This window comes from Hypanus sabinus, chromosome 13 (genome assembly GCF_030144855.1).
Source record: "Hypanus sabinus isolate sHypSab1 chromosome 13, sHypSab1.hap1, whole genome shotgun sequence".
Lineage (NCBI taxonomy): Eukaryota > Metazoa > Chordata > Chondrichthyes > Myliobatiformes > Dasyatidae > Hypanus > Hypanus sabinus.
In genome coordinates, this window is record NC_082718.1 from 42,899,777 (window position 1) to 42,923,959 (window position 24,183).

At 37.7% G+C, this 24,183-nt stretch overlaps 1 protein-coding gene across 12 annotated transcripts in view; it reads left to right on the plus strand.

Annotated features, from left to right (window-relative positions):
* Nucleotides 1-24,183, plus strand: part of anks1b (ankyrin repeat and sterile alpha motif domain containing 1B) — an 864,202-nt gene that overhangs the window by 643,937 nt on the left and 196,082 nt on the right. For all 12 annotated transcript variants that reach the window (XM_059987507.1, XM_059987513.1, XM_059987511.1 and 9 more), the window contains one exon: nucleotides 12,144-12,277. In XM_059987507.1, the coding sequence (XP_059843490.1) occupies nucleotides 12,144-12,277 (134 nt within the window). The remainder of the gene's footprint in view (nucleotides 1-12,143; nucleotides 12,278-24,183) is intronic.

The following is a 24,183-nucleotide window of genomic DNA, read 5'->3' on the forward strand; positions in this document are numbered from 1 at the left end:
ATTAAGTAAAAAATCATGTAAGGAGCATTTTATAACGTTTTCTGGATGTGGGAATGTGATTCATAACCAATTAATTAATTCCAAAATGCATGTCATAGTTTGTTAGCAAATATGTCTGTTAAATTTTTGTACAGCAAACTCCCACGAGCAGTAAATGGGTTTCTTTTTATAGCAAAAAATATGATTGAGAAATGATGTTGACCAAGTCTCAGGCAGACTCAAGATTTTAAATACCTGACAAGGAGACAATTATTCCAATAGCTGAGTGAAACTTATTCCAGGCATTCATGCTGTACAAACAAATGTGGACCAAATGGCCAAATTCTGCTTCTGTGTCTTATGTGGATAAATTTCAGGAAGTGGCAAAAGTAAGTGGGAAGAACAGATTCACTGTAATGTCTTTCCTGTAGGTCAGTGAGCAAAACTGGACACAGAACTCTAAATTAGGCCTCACCAAATCTAATAAAATTTCAACATAACATTCCATCCCCTGTACTCAGTACATTGATTTATGAAGGTCCATGTGCCAAAAGCTTTCTTTACATCCCTATCTACCTGTGACACCACTTTCAAGGAATTAATGGATCTGCATACCCAGGTTCCTTTGTTGTACCACACTCCTTGGTGCCCTACCACTCAATGTGTAAGGCCTACCCTGGTTGGACCTCCCAAAGTGTAACATATCACACTTGTCTGCATTAAATTCCATCAGCCCATTTCACCAGCTGATGCAGATCCCACTGCAAGATTTGATAGTCCTCCTTGCTGTCCACTACACCCTAAACTTTGGTGATCCAGCTTACCACATCATCATCCAGAACATTTATATAGATGACAAACAACAACAGATTCCTGTGGAACAAGCTTCCAGTCAGAGAGGCAACCATCTATAACAACTCTCTGTCTTCCACAAAGCCAATGTCTAATCCAATTTACTACCTCATCTTGAATGCCAACCTTCTTGACCAACCTCACATTGGGACTTTGCTAATGTCCATCTAAGTATCTACTGCCTTGCCTTCATCAACTTTCCTGGTAACTTCCTTGAAAACTCGATAAGATTGGTTAGATACGACCTACCACACACAAAGGTATGTTGACTATCCTTAATCAGTCCATGTCTATCCAAATACTTGTATATCTAGTTCCCTAGAATATCTTCCAATAACTGTCCCACTATTGATATCAGACTCATCGGCCTATAATTTCCTGACTTAATCTTAGAGCCTTTCTTAAACAAACAACATTAGATATTCTCTAATATTCTGGCACCTCATTTGTGGCTAAGGATGTTTTAAATATTTCTGCTAGGGCCCCTGCAATTTTACACCAGCCTCCCACAGGGTCCAAGGGAACACATTTTTAAGGGACACTGTCAGGCCCTAGTGATTTATCCACGATAATTTGCAAACAGCTCCTCTTTAGTGAATTCTCACTAATTCCTCAGTGCTGCATTACCTTACATCTATAGACTGTGTCCATCTCCCAAGTAAATACTGATGCAAAAAAAATCTCAGAATCAGAATCCTTTATTATTGCCAAGTATGAGAACACATACGGGGAATTTGATGCCGGTTTTCCTGAGCGTTCTCTGTATGGAATTAAAAGCAAACAAAACAAAACAAAACAAAATTGGTCCTCTGGATCTTAAAAATCTGTTTAAGATCTTCCCCTAACTCTTTCAGCTTCACACATAGATTACCATTCTGATCTTCCAGAGGACCAATTTTGTCCCTTGCTACTTTTTGCTCTGAATATATCTGTAGAGGACCTTAGGATTCTCCTTCACCTTGTCTGCTAGAGCAACCTCACGCCTTCTTTTAGCCCTCCTGATTTCCTTCTTAATTGTTCTCTTACATTTCTTGTATTGCTCAAGTACTTCATGTGTTCTTGCCTGCCTACACCTGCCATGCCTCTCCTTTTTCTTAAACAGGGCCACAGTATCTCTTGAAAACCAAGATTCTCTCAATCTGCTTCCTTGCTTTTTATTCTGACAGGAACATACAGACTCTGTACTCTTAAGATTTCACTTTTAAAGGCTCCCCACTTGCTAAGTATACCTTTGCCAGAAAACTATCTTTCCAAATCCACACTTGCCAGATCCTTTCTGATAACCATCAAAATTGGCCTTTTTCCAATTTAGAATCTCAACCCAAGGACCTGTACTATCCTTTTCCATAATTACCTTGAAACTAATGACATTATGATCTCTAGATGCAAAATATTCTCCTATACAAACTTCTATCACATGCCTTGTCTCATTAGCTAATAGGAGATCCAGCATTGCACTCTCTCTAGTTGGGACTTTTGTGTACTGGTTAAGGAAACTTTCCTGAACACAGCTGACAAGCTCTCTCTCATTCAGCCCTTTTACAGTATGGGAGTCCCAGTCCAAACGTGGAAAGTTAAAATCACCTATTATCACAACCTTTTGTTTCTTGCAATAGTCTGTGATCCCTCGAGAAATTTGTTTCTCAAAATCCCGCAGACTTTTGGGTGATCTATAAGTCAAGTCAAGTCAAGTCACTTTTATTGTCATTTCGACCATAACTGCTGGTACAGTACATAGTAAAAATAAGACAACGTTTTTCAGGACCATGGTGTTACATGACACAGTACAAAAACTAGACTGAACTGCATTAAAAAAAAACAGAGAAAGCTACACTAGACTACAGACCTACACAGAACTACATAAAGTGCACAAAAACAGAGCAGGCATTACAATAAATAATAAACTGGACAATAGGGCAAGGTGTCAGTCCAGGCTTCGGGTATTGAGTCTGATAGCTTGGGGGAAGAAACTGTTACGTAGTCTGACCGTGAGAGCCTGAATGCTTTGGAGTCTTTTCCCAGACTGCAGGAGGGAGAAGAGATTGTATGAGGGGTGCATGGGGTCCTTCATAATGCTGTTTCCTTTGCGGATGCAGTGTGTAGTGTAAATATAATCCCATTAATGTTGTCACACCTTCCTTATTCCTCAATTCTACCCATAAAGCCTAACTAGCTCACCAGTCTGTACTGACTGAGCACTGCTGTGACCTTTTCCCTGACTAGTAATGCCACCCCTTCCCTTTTCGTCCCTCCTGCTTCATCGTGTCTAAAACAACCGAATCCCAGAGCACTGAGTTCAGCCACTCCTGCAAGCAAGTCTCACTAGTGGCCACAATATCAGAACTCCACATGCTGATCTATGTCCTAAGCTCATCTATTTAAGTACAGTTGTTTTAGGAGAGGAAAAGGAAAAGACAATGAAAATTAAATATGTTTTTTATTGAGAATTGGAATAATCAGATTATAAATGGTATATCAAAATACATAATATGCCATGGAATAGACTGCAAGTGTAACTACTATGTTTAATGTTGAGAGAAGTTCTAAGGGAAAATGTTGTTGAAGAATCTGTACACACCTAAAATTTGGGTATTTTGTAGAATATTGGTCCATGTTCAGCTTCAACATCATTGTACTCTGAAGTCTATTTCATAACCTGCAATAGTCCCTTTGGATGTGATATTTTCCCAATAAATTTATCATAAGCCATCATTCCCGTATTCATCGAGGTATCTATTGAATAAATATAAAATCAAACCCTTCATGAATTTCTTCTATCTATTTATGTTTCCTATTTGCCAGCCAAACACAAAATGTAAAGCTAGTGGCTGCGCCTTAATATGATTGCCACTTCTTGGTATGGACATTTTCTCTGGGGACTACTTGCACAACATGTGTGTTACTAAAAAAAGAGTGAATTAATTCTTTCTCGAGTTTGCATTGTATGCTCCCAAAGCATTGTGGGTGCTTGGGCTATGTTGTAAAGATAAAGGACACACTATTCCTATGAGAATATCTGATCTCCTTGTGCATAACTAACAGGAAACTAAACATCAAAGAAAAAGTGCTATTATATTAGAATCTACACCAGTTAAAAATCTGACGAAATGGAAATGCAGTTCAGGCATTCTAATCTAACACACAGTATCTAATGCCATCAATGCTAGGATCCATTAATAATCTATGCTCATCGATAAACTGAATTAGATTGATTCAGGAAAACTAGCACCAAATCCATTCTGTGAATGTCACTAATTTGATGAGGGTGAAAAACTTTGAGAAAATTTGGATGAAAAAACCTACAAGTTTTTGTAAGTGCCCTGATGTACTTCTTACTTCAACAGAACTGTGAAGTCTTGGGCTGTGTGGTTCTTCGTGGGAGCCGCATTAAACATCTCATCATTCTTTGCATATTAGAATATAAAAGAACATCTCTGCATGGGTGCTTCAAAGATTGTTATGGAGGAGCAAAATTATCATCATTGTCTGTTAGCAGCTCCTCCCACATGTGAGGAAGTGTCCTGATTCTGTTCCATGCTATGAATGTTCTGATATTAATACAAGGTGGAGAAGCAATCACAGGATGGTGCACCAGGTGCTTAAAATAAAATGGCTGCAAATAATGATGCAATAGGAACAATGTTGTGCAGTTATTTTGATCATTGTAATATATACCTATCAGATTTTATTCTCGTAACATCGAAGTCAGACTGGAGCAGGGGATTCCCAAATTGGAGTCCATAGACCCCTCTGTAAATTGAGAGACTCCATGGCATAAAAAAGGGTTGGAAACCACTGGATTGGAGTGACGATTCACTGAGGATTTTCTCTGGTTGTCTTATGGCAGTCATTCTCCTACTGTGGCAGTTTCCATTTAATCAAAATAGTGTCAGGTGCAGTGCTGGCAGTAGCACAACTTTGCACGATCATCTGACTCTGCAAATGTTAGGTTTGGTGCTGACTGGAAAAGCCTGGGCCAGATTCATGAAGATCCTAATTTCCCAGCTACTCTCCCTCCCCAAAGAAAAAAACATGCTCATGTGTTCATTCCAGTGAGAATTGACTTTGGATTACACAGCACTTAAATAAACAAGCACATTGCAGTTGAGATAGTCCTTAACCCTTGACTGCAAGTAAACACTGAAACATTCTGCACAATTATCATGCAACATGAAGTGTTATTAATAAAAAAGGCACATTAATATGGTGACTTTGGCAAGATTATAGTTGTAATTGTAATTGTTTTTGTATGATTTTCTCATGCCATTTAATTCAGAATAAATTTCTAGATTTTGTTTTATGAAGCTCTGAAATCCAAGTGTTCGGCGTTGTTTTTAATTTGATGCAAAAATATGGATAGTTCTAATGTAGCGATTTCATTCATAATTGATATTTAATGAAAACATTCTGTGATTTAACAAATTAAAGCAGAATGAAAATTACTTATGGATCTTAAACCAGCATAGTTGATGATAATGAACTCAACAAAATGCATCTGACTACACATCACAAAGGAAAGGGAAGTTGTTATTTGCCTACTTGTATGCAGATTAGATGATAGATGGGAGTATGCATTATGAGAATTATAAGAATGATGTAAATTTAACAAGTCTAAGTGAAGCCTGTCCTCAATCTGTGAAATGGTGTAATTTGCTGTCATTTCTTCTGCATTTTCCGCTTAAGATATATTTTGATCTTCCAGAGTAATGCTTTGATTTTAAGTTTACCGTTCTATGACATTTTAATCAGTTGGACTGCTTTCTGGAGTGTTAAAGTTTTCATTTTTTTTAAAGATAAAGGAAAGCCTGGTAATTTTAGATCTGCTGGGTATGTTTTGACATAGATGAGGTTCAATCCATCAGATAGTTGGACCAAGTAGTTCTGGTCATCATTCATTTAATTTTGTCTGACATTTCTTCAGCATCACTTATGCAAATGATGTCATCGTCAACACTCACCACACTTATTTCTGCCTTCCCAATAGTAATGGAAACAAAGGCACTAGTGAGATTTAATTTTAACTCCATTAAAAACAGAAAAGAAATCCCACAGAAAGTGGGTCAGGAAACCTGAACTGAAGGCTCCCAACTGGAACATTGGCTGTCTGCACCTTATGGCCTGTGATTATTTGTTACATAATTGTTAGGTCTTACAGTAATTACTGCAGACTTTGAAAACTATGTATGGTACTGATAAGCTGTGCTCTCTGCTCTAATTATGAGCCAATAGCTTGTGTGGGGCTCCTTGTGTGGCCATGCATTATAAAGACAGCTACCCGCCATCCATGGCAACCTTTTCTATCACTCTGCTGTGGCTTATGTGGAGCATATTCTTTATGGCTGTGATTTGCTTCCCAAGGTTCTTGGTGGTAATGGTGTGGAAACTGTAATCTCTGCAGGGTGTTGTCATTCAAAACCACATAGATCTTACTTAACTGCACCAGAAATGATAAAAACCACAATGACTTTTTTCAAGGTAATTTTTCTGTGTTAATTTTATACAAAACAATGGCCTTGAATTCTAGTTTCTCACAATTTTCAACTGAGATACTGTATGTCTCACCCTCCTGAATTCCTGCAGATACAAGCCTAGCCTCTGCCTGATCCTACACAACAGGTCGACATTTCCATTCCAGAAATCAGTTTAGTGAACCTTCTCTGAATTACAGGTTATTACCAGACGATTTCTCTCCTTTTGTATTCATTTCACATTGCATGAATATACCTTCACATTAGATTCTTGCAAATTCAGATCTTTGCAATCTCCACTGTTTAGTGCAGCATTTTTACATGAGAAGTTGTCATAGGAAAGCAGCGTCCATCATCAGGGATCGCCCACCATCCACAGCGTGTGCTCCTCTCTCTCTTGCCATCAGGAAGAAGGAACAAGAGCCTCAGGACTCACACCACCAGGTTTAGGACCAGTTATTACCCCTCAACCATCAGGCTCTTGAACAAAAGTGAATAACTTCACTTGCCCCATCATTGAAATCAGTGGACACACTTTCAAGGACTTTTCACCTCATGTTCTTGATATTTATAGCTAGTTATTTATACTTGCATTTGCACAGTTTGTAGTCTTCTGCATTCTGGTTGAATGCTCTAGCTAGGCAGCCTTTCCTTGATTCTATTATAGTTACTATTCTATAGATTTATTAAGAATGCTCACAAGAAAATGAATATCAGGGTTGTATATGGTGGCATATATCTACTGAGATAACAAAATTTACTTTGAACTTTTTGAACTTTAAATGGCATGTTGTTTAAGTGCAATGTCTTGCTCATTTTGTCAGTACCTCTTCCTTTGTGATTGTAATTTTCCTGGGTTCCTTCCCCACTTCTAGTTCATGATTTACAACTATCTCTGGGATGTCATTTCTCTCCTCCATAGAGAGCTGTTTAATTCATCCTTCAGTTATTAAATCCCTAAGGTCACTTTCAATAGGACAAATGCATACTCAGATGTTTTTGTTTTAAGTATCCATGGAAATGCTTACCATCTGTTTTATATTTCCCAATAGCTTTGTCTTACACTATGGCTATTTCTTTTTTATTAAATTACTCGGTCATTCTTACTGTTTGTCACATTCTACCCAATCTTATGACTTGCTACTTTATTTGAACAATGTATTTTTTTCCTCCTCCAAGTTTCTCCTGCCTCAGGTTCTAATGGACTTTATCTTAGCATTTTGAGATACATGGCTAACGATATTGATAATGTTGTAGTTTTATTTTTCCAAAATTCTAAAAACTCTTGAGAAAGATGCCATTGAAAAACCTCAGATTCCACTTGTTCCAAAGTTTGATATGCACTTCTGATTTTTGCTATCTGTGCAGAATGTGGAACATAACATCTATGTAGACTGCAAGGATTTTTTTTACTAGTTCAGGCAGTTGTATTAATCATACAAGCTCCTGGGACTTAATCTAGACATCAGGAAAACCCAAGTTCTGCACCAAGCTGCTCCAGATCAAGTTCCTAAAACTCTAACCATCCAAATTGACAACATCTCTCTAGAGAACGCTGATCATTTCCTATATCTTGGCAGCCTTCTTTCTTCAAGAGCCAACATAAACCTTAAAATAAATCTCAGAATAGGCTGTGCAAGTAGAGCTTTGGCCAGGCTGAGAAAGAGGGTGTTTGAAGATTGGGATATCAAGACCAATGCTAAGCTTTTAGTCCATAAAACTATAGTCTTTCCCTCCTTGTTATATGGAACAGAGTCATGGACAACATACAGCAAGCACATAAAATCCCTAGAAACTTACCATCAAAGATGCCTCCTAAAGATTCTGAGAGTTAGCTGGAAGAACGGATGTACTAACTCCAGCATCCTGGAGGAAGTTAACATTAACTCCATAGCCACGATCATGACTCTACACCAATTGCAATGGGTTGGCCACATCATCCATATGCCTGACTCCCGCCTCCCTAAACAACTCCTGTTCGAGAAACTCAAAAGTGCAAAGCGCACTCCTGGAGGGCAGAAAAAGAGGTTCAAAGACAATGTCAAGATCCACCTGAGGAAGCGCCACATCAACCTGAATAGAAATTAGTACAGGATAGGAAAAGCTGGATAAGGAATGTGTATGAGAGGACTGCACAGCTCAAAGTATACCTCGACCATGCTGCTGAGACTAAGCAGCTTCAGCGGAAGGAGAGACAGGGAAAGGCCCAAGCAGCTACATCCACCACTTCTTCAATGACTTACACCTGCCAACATTGCAGTAGGACTTGTGGATTACAGATTAGTCTCTTCAGCCATCTCAGGATTCACAAGTGACCAGATCAACCACCAGCAGAAGAATCATACTCGACTATTAGTGATCACTGATGATGGGGATGATTAACTTATCACAAAGGATTAAGTAATGTTCTAATCAACCTTAGGTTCCACCAATAGAAATACATTTCTATTCATGCTTGTGGCATTAAACTAAAACATGCAGGTGTAGACGATTTATTTTGCCTTCATAAAGCACAAGTTAGACCTCAGCTAAGGCATTGTGTTGGTTCACTCTGCCACACTTTTAAAAGCATCTCAAGGCCTCAGAGAAGGACTGCAGCGTATAATATGGTACCAAAGATGATGGAGTTCACTGAAGAAGTGAGTTTGGAAAGCCTGGGGTTGTTCTAAAATTGGTAAAAGTTTAAGAGAGGTTTGATAGAGATGTTCAATATTTAGAAAATGATAATGAGGTCCAGACTGACCATTAATCCTTAAAGAGAATGAGGTAATAATTTGAAGAGATAGATGTTCACAGGGTAATGGGAAGAAGAAAGGAATGGAATGGAATTAATTGCACAGCTCTCTCACAGAGTTCATACTGGATTCACACACGTTGGCATTGCTGACAAGGTCAGACTATATTAACTGTCTTGCAAAAGTGGTGGTGAGCTGCACCACCAGGTTCAAGAATGCTTATTACTCCTCAAACATCATCGAACCAAAGGGAATAACTTCACTCAACTTCACATGCCCCATCACTGAACTGTTCCCATAACACATGGACTCACCTTCAAAAACTCAAATGGTTCAATTTAATATCAGAGAATGTATACAGTATACAACCTGAAATTCTTAACCTTCACAGACCTTTATGAAACAGAAAAAAAAACAAAGAATAAATGACACTAACATCAGAACCTCAACATCCTCTACCCCCTCCTCCCATGCACAAGTAGCAGCAAAAGCATCAGCCCTCCCACTCCCTCCTTTCCTACATTTTCCAGTAAAAGTACTGAGCCACCCCACCACTTGCCATGCAAGCAGTAGCAAAGATCCTAAAGAGACCATGGTCTAGAGACCATCAAAAAACTACTGTCCATCCCAACACTTTGATATCTCAGGCAGGCTCTCTCTCTCTCTCTCTCTCTCGCGAAGGACAGAGAGGTATCATGAGATATGATTCTTCAGCTCATATTCTCAATAGTTATTGTTTATTTATTATTATTACTATTTCCTTTTTTTCTCTTTTGTTTTGTATTTGCACATTGGTTGTTTGTCCGTCCTTGTTGGGTGTGGTCTTTCATTTATTCCATTGTGCTTCTTGTACTACCTGTGATTATCTGTGAGAAAATAGATCTCAGGTTATATATGGTGACATATACAGTATGTACTTTGACAATAAGTTTACTTTGAATTTTTGAACTTCAAGCCTGTGCCTTAACTGACTGTAGTGCTCCTAATGTTGTTCAGTAGGGAGTTCTAAAGTTTATCTGATCATCAACAAAAAAATAGTAATACCTTTTCAAGTAAGCATGGCCTTTTGATGGAGAATTACCAACCATCTCTTCACCATTAGTATGACTTCAACTCCCAATAAATAGTTAAAATTTGCACTAGTGTTACTCCAAGTCACATGGACTGGGTTTCCAGTAAATGTTCAGTCTGCTATTGATTGGTGATTCCATACATTTTTGGGCTTGCATTTTATTATTCTGAGTCAGAGTTTACTTTATTGGCAAAAGGCAATAAACTGAAAATCCAAAATTCAACAGCTGACATTTTAAAGGAAGAGGACAAAATTGCTTTTGAGAATGGGGGAATTTCAACTCTAACATGAATATAGCTATAAAACACAGCCTCCTGAGCATTAGATGAGTTTGAATTTTGACAGAACCAGGCAATAAAATTGATGCTGCCTCCAGGGTGATAAATAATTTCAAATTTAGCCTAATGTTGGTCAAGTTTTAAGTACAAATGATAGCAATATTTATTTCACATTGCATGGTCGGTTGTCATTGCAAACTGAGCTAAATTGGTTTACTTATTGGAAAAAATGTTAGTAAAATGGATTGTGTATTTTGGAGGTAACAAATCATATCAAAGGTCCATTGAGTGACTTAGTTAAATTTAAATTACATTCTCAGCTTGTTATGAGTCACAGTAAAACTATGCAATAGGGTATGTGTAATAGGGCCATAAGTTCATATTTTAAGTTTTTATGCCAGGATCTTATTTGGTTCCATGGTGATATTGGTAGCCCTCACAAAGCTGTAACGCCATCTTAGTGCAGAGAACTGAAAGCAAATTCAGGCAGAAAATTCAGTGCTCTACAAATGCTTTCAGACAATACATTAAACTAAGACTGTCTTCTCAGATGAATGTAAAAAATCCCAAGGTTGATTTCCAAGAAGATTAAAGGGCGTCTTCCTGGTATAGTTGTTATTTTTCAACCAACTTTCCTAAAACCGTTTATGTTTACTATCATGTTGCCATTTCTGGTAGTTTACTAAAGAAAAATTAACTTTTTTTTTATAACAATTTTTTATTTTTTATATTGCTAATGAAGCAAGACATCCATAATGTGCCCTCTTCTTGTTACTACCATCAGGGAGGAGGTACGGGAGATTGAAGACCTACACTCAACAATTCAGGAACAGCTTGTTCTCCTCTGTCATCAGATTTCTGATTAATCCATGAACCCTTGAACATTTCATTATTCCTTTTTTTGCAGAATCGAATTATTTTGCAATTTTAGTAATTTATGTCTTTGCTCTGTACTGCTGCTATGAAACAACAAATTTCACATCATAAAAGACAGTGATAATAAGTCTGATTCTGATTCTGACATCAAAAGTGCCTTATTAAGGCACTTTCATGCATCCTGAGCATAAAAGGCGCTATATAACTTCAAACGTCTTTCAGAATACAATTGTGGATCACATCTAGAATACTTGCCTATAATCTGCCACATGAGCAAAATAAATACTAAGGATAATATCCTTACTACCATGTATATTTCTGCAAATGAATACATTAAAGTTTCAAAGAATTAACTTTAAGAATGCTAAAAGCATATGACAAGGAATGGTCATCAACATATCTTTCTTTCTCCCAAACAACTGTAATGGAGTTTTTTATGATTTCATTCCATCAGTTTTGCAAAACAATTTTCATAATTATTCCATGTGCTCAGTTTAATGGAAGGAAAATCCACAATATTAATGCATCCTCACATTTTAAAGGTATATAAAATTGCAAAAGGCATAGAAAATATTTATAGTCAGAATTATTTCCTTGTCAAAAAAGTTTCAAAAGCGAAAGGGGAGAGAGAAGGGAGTTTTAAGGGGGATTTGGTGGGAATCAAAATCAGAACTAGGTTTAATATCACTGACATATACAATATATATATTAAGTAGTTAAATTAAATAAGTAGTGCAAAAATAGAAATAGTTATTGTTGGTGTAGGTAAGTTCCTTAACAATTTTTTGAGAATTTTTATTGATAAAATATAAAGACGTGAAATAATATCAAAACGAATTTAAGTCTGGTTACAATGCGTTAAAGCCATTTATTCTATCTGCAGAGGTTGCAACTCAAGTAACTATAACTGCGCCAGGGTCTAATCACCAGCGGAAAAATACAGGCCCCACCCCAGACTGTTCACCACCATCGCCCGATACAGCTCTGAAGAACATTGAGAAAGTTATCCGACCACAGGTGAGTTGCAGCAACATAAAGTGTTGAATATTGTCAGAAGTGAATTAATTCAGTGATAATGGTAGCTTATTTATATGTCACTACACAAATGACCACTTTTTAATTAAAATGAATATAGACTTAGTTCTGTTTGACCTTCTGTTTTCAAAACATGTGTATTATCGTGCTGATAGCACACTGATTTCTTGCAGTTGGTTCCCAGTGTTGATTTATTCCAGGTTCACATAGACAGAAAGGAACCAGGGCCATGTTCTTATTGAAAATGTGGCCAGTCATTTACAGAAAGGTCATATGAATTGGTCCAAGATGAATCTCACATCAGACATCTATTTTACTTCAGATGAGTATTTCATCAGCTGCTCTCACCTACTCAGTCAGCAATTAAAGTGTTTGATAACATCGACCAATTGTGATCTTTGACCTCTGCTGGACAAATTTGGGGATGACAGTAATTTTGCAGTTTTGCTGCCACAATGTCAAATCAAGTGAACAGAAATATACATCCCTCCTTTCACTTCTCTGTGCGTCATTATTAATGAGCTAATTTGCTGAAGCATAATTTTTTTGTATAAAACCTTGGTGCTTCAGTACATGTCTTACAATAAATTAAACTTAATTAAATAAAACATTAGTTCAGGTAGGAATAACTTCCAATTTGGAGCCACTGATATCACCATACTCTGTCTGCAGCAATATGTTTGATTAATGATAAAACATTCTACTTGGGCATTCTAGCATAAAGCAGGAATACACACAGTGGCACTTTATTACATACATCCGTGCACCTGTTCTTTACGCAAATATCTAATGTACACTTGGTGGCAGGTTATCAGGTACACCTATACACCTGCCCGTTAATGCAAATATCTAGTGTACACTCTCTGGCAATTTATTAGGTACACCTGTACTTCTCATTAATGGAAAACTCTAATCAGCCAATCATGTGGCAGCAATTCAATGCTTAAAAGCATGTAGACATGGTCAAGAGATTTAGTGGTTGTTCAGACCAAACATCAGAATGGGGAAGAATTGTGATCTAAGTGAATTTGACTGTGGAATGACTGTTAGTGGCAGATGGGGTGGTTTAAGTAGCTCAGAAATTGCTGCTCTGGGATTTTCATGCACAACAGTATCTAGTGTTTACAGAGAGTGTTGCGAAGAACAAAAAAACACCCACTGAGCCACAGTTCTGTGGGTGAAAACGTCTTGTTAATGAAAGGGGTTAGAAGAGAATGGCTTGAAAGTTTCAAGCTGAAGACAGGTGACAGTAATCTAAGTAACCACTCGTTACAATAGCGGCTTGCAGAACAGCATCTCTGAAAGCACATCTCGAACCTTGAAGTGGATGTACTACAGCAGCAGAAGACCGCAAGCATACAGAAATGCACTCACTCAGGGTCCACTTTATTAGATACCTCATGTACCTCATAAAGTGGTCACTGAGTGTATTCTCCTGCTCACGGTTTCCAATCATGAGCTGGGGGGCTATAGTTTCCTGCTTGTGTGCTACAGTTATGCCAAAGTGAAAAATATGCTTAAGTCCACATGAAGATGTTCTAATAGTTTTTTCTTCTTTGGTGGTGTAGCTTTAAGAATCAAGTGTACCATGTGGCTTGCCTTTGATATATTGGTGCACCAGCAATTGCTTTAAGATGACTATTGTTTGCCCCTAAATAAACAATTTCTGTTTTTGGCTTCTGCTTTATTTTTGTTGTTGGCTTCAGTAAGCAGTGGCTCTGTAGGGCCTACAAATACTTCTACAGCCTACAGCTCAAACCGTTCCTGATGTTCTGAGGGAGGTGGTCAAATTTACTGAGGCCTTTGATTTACAGAAAACAGCAAAATTCAAGACATTGGAAAGAAATGTGACGGTTTTCAGTGCTTCACTACATCTCAAAGTACAACACCATCAGTAGTCATTGCCACAGACATTATGTTTTGTAGGCAAGTCTATCAACACTAAGCTCCTTCTAATTAGCTATGGTGCCTAAGAGTTTTGCACAGTACTGCTGCTGCAGAAACAACATTCCTGACAGACATGAGTGATGAAAAACCTGATTCCGATATGGGTCCCTATTGTGGACTGGTAGTCAGAAGGGGGCCGGGAGAGGGGAGGAAGTACCAGAGAGACATTCTGTAATGATCAATAAACCAATTGTTTGGAATCAAATTAGTCAATGTGAGAATACTGAAATGAAGAGAGAGAGAACTGGAGAGGTTGTGTTTTGAGGATTGTGGTTTAGAGAGCAGTGGAGTTGGGACTGTAATATTATAAAGGAAGGAAGTACAAATAATAAGGCTTAGATAGCTGAGTGTACAGTGACCAAAGGAAGTGGTAGAGAATGGAAAATATGCACAGGGAAGACTGGCTAATCTCCTTCACACCCCTCCTCATCAACTGACCTTGCCAAATCATAGTCTTATACATAAAATCTGGTTTCCTAGATATAACAACATACCAAATAGGAAAACACAAAGCCTGTATGTCATTTTGAACCTTCTCTTCTATTTAATAAAACTCATAGTTAATCTGATGTTTGGTGCCTTCCACATGAGTCTGAAGTTTTATGCAGTAGCAATGTCCTTACACTTATTTCCCAGCTAAAGCAAAATACTGCAAATATTGAAAATCTGAAAGAAAAACCAACTCAGCAACTCAGGAATAGGGTAAGTGTGCAACCTGACACAAACTTTGTTTATTCCACAAACTTTATACCCTTTCTTTTCATAGTTGTCCCTTACTCATCATGAGTCTCCACTGCTAATAGTTTACATCCCAGCATGGGTCTCTAAGGTACTACCTAGTTACAGCCTGAAGTAATACAGAGCAGATTGAATACACCTGACTGTTAACCAGTCATTGATAAATAATCATGTTAAGCCTTTTTTTTCCTTTTATTAACTTTTAATGATCATGATAAATAGGGGGACACTTATAAGGTTTTCTCCACAGAAGTGTTAATAGTTTTTATACCAGCTATTAATGAATGGAAATAGAATAATTTTATAGAATAGCATGATTGATAATTATTGGCAGACTTCTAATCCTATGCCATTAATTATTATATTAGGTCTCACTTATGATATAAGTTGTTATAAATTTAAATATCTTATTCCTTGTTTCATTTGACAGAATGCATTGTTTGTAATTGAATGAATGAATTCAGTCAGCATTTTAATTAAAGCTTGTTTTGAAAGTAATGACTAAATTTTCATGATCAAATATTCATTACTGTAATTAGCTCATTTTCTCCAATATTTTATGAATTCATTGATCTGCTTGAGAGGTAATTAAAACATATTTTGAAGCAGAAGGTGAATTCAAACTGGACAGCATATTCCACTATCATCATTGTATGATTTTCAATAACAGCAGTTGGACGCAACATCTTGCTGTGGCACATAACTCCAATTTAGTATTCATTTATATTTAAATTATGCATAGCCCAGTTCACTCGACCACTCCAGCATATGAATGATTTGAAGTTTAAGTGTGCAATTTATAGCTGGGGAGAGCAGACAAATGCAATAACAATGCTTAGAATTGTTTCTAACATATTGAATGCTCTGTGATTTCTGATCAAGAAAAGACCAATAACACTGGACAACAATTTTTTTTGAAAGTGTTTCTTCCTGAGAAATTTGTTCTTGTTTGTGATAGACCACTTGAAGCTGAACACAAATATAATTTCAGACCACTTGTATCACAAAGGAATTCAGAGGAACAAGAAATGAACTTTTATAGAATATAATATGTTTAATTGCTAAGGGTGCTGATGCTTTGTAATAGTTGAACTGAGCTAAAAATGTTTGGTTGACGATTTTCATTTGTACTCAGTGTCTGAGGCTTCTTGCTTAAGTGTCCCAACAATAATCGGCCAGCATCGATGGATTCCCATTGCCCTGATACCGTTTCTCCATGACTGCAATGTCCTGCAGAAACCTTTCACCGTGCTCGTCACTGACAGTGCCAAAATTTGCAGGGAAGAAGTCTAAATGGGAATGGAGAAAATGAATCTTTAGTGACATGCAGTATTTCATGGTTTTGTATGCTTGAAGCATGTTGTCAACCAGCTGCACATAGATTGGTGCTCTGTAGTTGCCAGGAAAATTTTCACCAACATCCTTGAATGCTTCCCATGTGATTTTCTGTGATCCCACTAGAAGTACTTCAAATTGCCTGTCATTGATGACTTGTTTGGTTTGTGGACCAACAAAAATACCTTCTTGTCATCAGTTGTTCTGATTGAACTATGAATTGAAATAACAATTATCGATGACTTTTAAAAAATAGTGTGTGATAGGGAAAATTCATAGCAATTTACATGATCAGGAAACCGAAAATCCATAAGATACACCTAAAAGTATTCAGGAATCAAAATCTTTGTTGTTCAGTATAATTTACTCTAAGGATGAAACAGTATTTCAAGTACTTTATATTTGAGCTTTATCCTGAGATTTATTGCCAGTGGACAAATGTGTGGTTGTACATTTTTTGACTGAAAATTAACTTGGTCGAACTTGAGTGGACATCTGGTTAGACAGAGTCTGAATAGTTAGCATTGCTGTGTTTGTCATCTATCTGTGTCACCCAGCTCTTCGTAGTATTAATAAAAAAGAATTGTGAGTTCAGTGTTGAGCCCAAGTCTTTAACCTGGAGCCCAAAAACAGTGGTGGAAGAAGGGCAATTAATGATCCATTAATTGGTGAGGATCCATTTAATCACGGGATTTGAGTGTTACGTTCCAAAATAGATTCATGTTGGACTTGGTGGCATTGGTAAAGACGTTAGTGAACAGAATTCTGTAGGAATGTCCCCCTTAGGAAAGTAAGTCATTAGAAAATAAGAGTGTTTTTGATGGAGAGAGCATATGCCAAAGATGTAAAAATATTCATTTTAATGTGTGGGTATTTCAGCAGCCAAAGCTGGGTAGCTCATCTCTGAGTCTGATACTGCAGCAGTATTGCAAACCATCTCGTTCAGCCTGGTATCATTGCCAATGAAGAGAATAGAGTCAATGAGTTCGGATCAATAATTTGTGGCAGACATTTTCTTGTTTTGTGTAACACTTAGATGGACTGTTTTCATTTCAAAGAAATGTTGCAAAGTAGGTAAGTTCAAAATCTGAATTGAAATTAATTTGTTCGCTGAGCAATCATAGAAATCTACAACACATTACAGCCTCTTCAGCCCATAATATTGTGCTAGTCATGTAACCTTCTCTAGAAAGTGCCTAGGATTTCCCTACCGCATAGCCCTCTATTTTTCTAACCTCCATGTGTCTATCTAAGAGTCTCTTAAAAGACCCTATTGTATGCGTCTCCACCGGCATCAGTGGCAGTGCATTCCACACACCCACTACCCTCTGTAAGAAAAACTTACCTCCGACATCCCCCTTGTACCTACTTCCAAGCACCTTAAAACTATGCCCCCTTGTGTTAGCCATTTCAGCCCTGGGAAAAAGCCTCTGGCTATCCACCCGATCAATGCCTCTCATCATCTTATACACCTCCATCAGGTCACCTCTCATCCTCCATTGCTCCAAAGAGAAAAGGCCAAGTTCACTCAATGTATTCTCATTAGGCATGTTTTCCAATCCTGGCAACATCCTTGTAAATCTCCTCTGCACTTTCTCTATAGTATCCACAATCTTCCTGTAGTGAGCTGATCAGAACTGAACACAGTACTACAAGTGTGGACTAACTCAGGTCTTATATAGCTATAACATTACCTCACAGCTCTTGAACTGAATCCCACGGTTGATGAAGGCCAACACACCATACACCTTCTTAACAACATTGTCAACCTGTGCAGGAGCTTTGAGTGTCCCATGGACACAGACCCCAAGATCTTGCTGATCCTCCACACTGCCAGAATCTTACTATTGTTATGTTCTGTCTTCAAATTTGTTCTAATGAAATGAACCACTTCACACTTATCTGGGTTGAACTCCAACTGCCATTTGTCAGCCCAGTTCTGCATCCTATCACTGTCCTGTTGCAACCTCTGACAACTCTCCAGACTATCTGCAACACCCCCAACTTTTGAGTCGTTAGCAAACTTACTAACCCACCCTTCTACTTCCTCAGCCAGGTCATCTTTAAAAATCACAAAGAGGAGTGGGTCCCAGAACAGATCCCTGCAGAACACCACTGGTCACCATCCTCCATGCAGAATACAAAACATCTACAACTACCCTTTGCCTTCTATGGACAAGCCAATTCTGTATTCACAAAACAAGGTCTTCAAACCCATGCCCCATTGCTTTCTGAATGAGCCTTGCATGGGGAACCTTATCAAACGCCTTAATGATATGTGACCACAATAGACTTACAGTCACTTTGATATTCTCTGTTCTCAAGTATTGTGATTTTATTTTCTTCTCTGGTTTTCATCCTTTCTCTCCTCCCCTGAAAGAAGTGATCCCTTAGCTTTGTTTCATAACTGTTTTTGGCTCCCTGTCATTCACCCAGTGCGAATTCTAGGCAATTTCCCTCTTCCACACACAAGTAGGCCCTGTTATGTCCTTAATATCTCCCCTGTTCTTCTTTGAACTGTTGGTATTGTATGTTCTATGCACACCTGGGACTGCAGATGGGAACTTTGTTTAAAAAGACACCAGTCTAACTGAGATAATACTTCCTCAGTACTACAGTGAAATGTTAGCCTCCATTTATTGCTCAGGTCTTCAGAAAAGTCTTCAGACACCTTCAGTGTAACTCTGAGGAGAGCGTGTTTCCAACAGAGCTACAGTTGTCAGTAAAGGTAAACTCCCTAAGTAACTCTGAAGCACTTTCGAAGCTAATCTAAGGCTATAGTGATGTTAGATTTGACTTGAACCCATGTGAAGGTGCTGCATGAATTAAAGTCTGTTGCTTATAACAGAAAAGTTTTAAAATAGGATACATCCTAGACACTTTACAGGGAAGGCAGGAATTTTCTTTTTGTCAGGCTGATATATTCTTGTGTCTGACATTCATCAGGTAGACCATGGGCAATTTCACATTTTACCTAGTAAGTCCATCAGTGATCAATGGGTGTTTTTAAGTAAGACTATACAGTCTAACTTTACTATTTTGAATCTCTCCAACCCCTCCCTCCCCCAAAAATTAAACAATATTATAAAAATATTGTCAATGCTGTAAGAGGATTAATTACAATAAGAAAGCAATCACATTAAAGCAGTACAATTATTTGAACATATTGATCGTCACAATTCTAGGCAAAATTAGACAGTTTGATGGCAGTCTCTGTTGAATTGGTGAAAGAAATAGAAATTTTTTTCCAACTGCAGTTGGAGATGCTCTTACGCTGCATTCAACAAATCAAAATGGTAGATGTCAAGATCGGATTACTTACTGTTATTCAATTTCACTATAATACAATTCACTTCAATCAAAAACCGTGTGTTTGAAATGGCAAAATGTTGCATGCCTCAGTTTCATAAGCGAATATCTTGATGAAACGTATTCTTTATCTGTTATACACTTGGAATTCATTGAGTGTTCGAAAATTAACCTTGTTGCTGTTGTCCATGTGAAACACTATATGATTTGTTTTCCATTCTCAAGTGTGTATCCACAATTTATAATCTGCATTATGAAGTGGTTCCATTATATTGGCACACAAGCCATGAACAGCAACCTGACTGTTAACTTTCATAAACCTGCTCCTAACTGAGACTGTGTCACTGAGAGTTCACAGCTCTGCTACATGAATATTAATACACAGGGATGCTTCCTGCTACGAGTAATTACTGCCTTTTCAACATTTCTTAGACGGCCTGTTTGGAGGAGTGGCTGAAGCCAAGGACTTCCACAGTGGAGAATTAAAGCCCTGCTTGTCATTTCTAATTAATTTCACTGAAATTACACTGAAAAGTTAAGGAATCTATGGGGATTTTTTTTTTAATTTTGAAGTAAAGCAGCCACATTTTTAAAGTTGATTCTCTGCAGCATTCGGTTTTATAATAATTATTCAATATTTGTTCAGTATATCACCATAACAACATCCTTCCTTTGACTGTTGTCCTCTTAAGCATTCCCTTAGAGTTGAGGAGGACTTGCTTCCATTCCAGTTTTTTTGGATTTTGAGTTGCCTGGTGATATTAGTCTGGAGCCTGAAAATTTTCCACACATGGGGCCAGAGGTGCTTAACTGAGTAGGGTAGGAGGATAGGTTGGAAGGTTAGTTTTGTTATCCATGCCAGTTTTCCATGCATTCTTGGTAAATGTCCTTGAGGTCCTTGAGGCATTCAGAAAGCTCCATCTCCATTTTGAATAGCCAGGGAATTTCTACAAGTGGGAGGCATAAGAGATTGGAGCTGCTGGAATTTGGAGCATAAAACAAACTGCTGGATGAACTCGGCAGGGCAGGCAGCATCTCTGGAGTGCAATAGATGGGTGATGTTTCAGGTTGAGACCCTTCATCTGTGCTGAAAGAGTAAAGGGCCCAGAGCCAGTACAAAGAGGTGAGGGGAAGGGGTGGGGCAGGAGCAGTTAAGCAATAGGTGGATCCACGTGAAGAGGGTTGATTTATAGAGGGTAGAGGTAAGAGTGAAAATAGGGGTAGGCTTTCACTCTTAATGACTCTACAACTTATGTTCTTGATGTTAACTGCTTATTTATTTATTATTATTTTGTTTGTTTTTTGTATTTGCAGAGTTCATTATCTTTTGCATGTTGTTTGTGTGTGTGATCTTTCATTGTGTTTGTATTTGCTGTAAGTGACTCTCAGTAGTATATGGTGACATACCGTATATATACTTCAACAATAAATTTACTTTAAACTTTGATAGGTGGAGGCAACAAAGAACAGCAGATGATGGAATGTGATAGGAAAGGAAGGTGGAGCATCAAACAAAATAATTCTGACAATTTAATTGTGATGTTGCAGAATTTTTTTAAGGGGTTTTCCGGTTACCCTTGAATCATTTCCTCTTTCCATTCTGTAGTCTGCTATTGTAACAAAGCTTTAGCATTGGCTAAATGATACACATAACCATGTGTATCCAAAAGACTGAGTGCAATTTATACTTCAGTGCTGGGATGTTGACATGGGAGAAAAGACTCATGTTAGTCATTAATGCTGCCAGTGGATTTGGGGGATTTTGCAATTGCAAAACTGTTTACTGCTCTCTGGTACTTCTAAATAACATTCCTTTATGTAGTCCATATCTCAAAAATGTGCAGGATGGCATAGATCATGAATTTCGTAGTTAGTTTGAGATCCTGATCTTCGAACACTTCTTTTTCCTCAGACAACTAAAGGATCTTCCCCCAGATTAAAAGAGATGGTGTGTTTCATAATCAATATATGTCTTTGCTGAGAAACCCCTCTCAAAATATGAAAAACAACCAGGTTTCCCAGCATCTCTTCAAAGTGGGGATCTTCGCTGTTGGAGTGGGGAGGGGGAGATTGGTGAACAGAAATGGCTGTTTGATAAAAGCCATACAGTTACCAGATGTTAAGTGCAAGACCCATTCTCCCTTATACTTCTGTGAACATGTTGACAGTAACTTCGAGCCAGACCTCCAAATGTACATACTATACATTGTCCACATCCTGTAGTGTGGTAACTGAGGTTGGAGTGAGCTTTGTTCTGTTGTAGGTGTCTACTGGGCTGAACAATCTTCTACTTGTCCTTTAGATTAATTCCACTTGAGGGAGATTATTTGGATGTGAGGTTCAACATTGGAATGCTTGAGAAAAATATTGGGGCACACACAAAGCTTTGCTTAATATATAGTCTAATGTAGTCCTGTTGCTTAAAATCATGTAGCAAACACAAGAGGGAGATGACTTTTTGCAGGTAACCAAATTTGAGTAAGATGCTCCACATTCACTCCCGTTAAATTAAGACGAAAGACTTTAATCAGATTGAGGAAGATCTTGCACAGTGTTGCAAATTGCATTTCCTTTGGAGTTGTTCTTATGTCAAGATCATGTCTATTTTGTTTCTAGATGCTTGGAATCTACTCTGTGATTTTGGGGAACACCATTCATGTCTGCTTCAGAAGATAACTATCATTTGATTTGATAATGCTCAAAGATTTTTGGTTTCTTTTACAGTGCACTATCCCTGATAAATTTTAAAAAACTTATTCTTTGTGCCTTTTCATTAAAGCTTAGAAGAAATTTTATTCAAATAACTTTTTTAATAGGAAAAATCTATTTTAGGATTGAGGAAAGAATGCAAGGTTACAGTGATAGTGGTAGATATGAAGCTAAACATGAATTTTTTCAAAAAATGAAAAATTGACATCATACTTATTTTCCACTGATAGAATATGAGAAACACTTTGAAAAATATTTTGCTATTTAGAGTGTTTGCTTCAGGATCACTTGTAAGATATTATATTCTTTCAGTGTTAATTCTTGGCTGGGAAAAGAATTGCCTACTCTGAAGAAGTTTAATTTTTTTCTCCAGTCCTGCTGAAGGCCCAACACGTCGACTGTACTTTTCTCCATAGATGCTGCCTGGCCTGCTGAGTTCCTCCAGCATTTAGTGTGTGTTTCTCAGATTTCCAGCATCTGCAGATTTTCTCTTGCTTGTGATTTCTTTATAACCAAATCTGCCATATATTCGCTACTCACAGATTCTTCAACAGTATTTTAACTCCATTAGTAAATGTGAGTTTTACATTCAGGCATGCTACTGTTCCTTCCCAATATCTAATTCTATGACATAGTTATTTTACAGGGCCTTTTGTGAGGTTAATCAGGAAGATAATGCCTTTGTAGTTTTACCAATTAATTACCTGTGAACTAAGAATAGTGAGCTAAACCAGCCCTAGTCATTTAATCTGTTGGGTTTTATTGAAACCAGTGCACAGTTTAAGAATTATCAGCAAATCTCATTTTAATCTAAATAATTTCTCATTTACTTTGTGAAGAATAAAACATCAACAATATCAGCTTTCATTTATATAGCAATTTTCATTAAACATCAACATACAAAAGTGTTTTGCAGGAATATTTCAAAAGGAAATTAATGCTGAACCATATAATGAGATGTTACTGTAGAGGACCAAATGCTTTATCAAAAAATTGTTTTTAAAGACCATCTTAAACTTGGACAAGAAAAAGAGATGCATAAACACAAGAGATTGTGCAGATGATGGAATTCTTAAGCAACATACAAAATGCTGGAGGAATTCAGCAAGTCAGGCAGCGTCTTTGGAGGAAAACAACACACAAAATGTCGGAGGTCAGCCAGGAGCACAGAGTCAATGTTTTGGGCTGTGACCCTTCATCAGGACCAAAAGGAAGCATAGAACCAGAATAATAAAGTAGGTGGAGGGTTTATTTAATTATATGGAGTGTTCACTGATATCTTTAACCTTGCATTTGAACAGTCTGAGGTAACCACCTGCTTCAAATAGCCTTCAGCTACACCAGTGCCTAGGAAGGACATGGTAACCTGCCTCAATGACTCTTCTCTGGTAGCACCTACATCCACTGTGATGAAGTGCTTTGAGAGGTTGGTGATGAAACATTAACTTCTGCCTGAGAATCAACTTGGATCTGCTCTAATTTACCTACCATCACAACTGGTCAACAGCAGATGCCATTTTATTGGCTCCTCACTCAACTCTGGAACATTTGGGCAGCAAAAGTACATACATCAGGATGCTCTTTATCAACTACAGCTCAGCATTCAGTACTATCATTCCCTCAAATCTAATCAATAAGCTTCAAGACTTCGGCTTCAATACCTTCATGTGCAATTGGATCCACAATTTCCTCACTTGCAGGCCCCAGTCACTTTGGATTGGCAGCAATATTTCTTCCACAATCACCCTAAGTAGAGATGCACCACAATTCTGTGTGCTTAACCCTCTATTATACTCACCTTATACTTATGATTCTGAGGCTAAGTGCAGCTCCAATACCATATTTAAGTT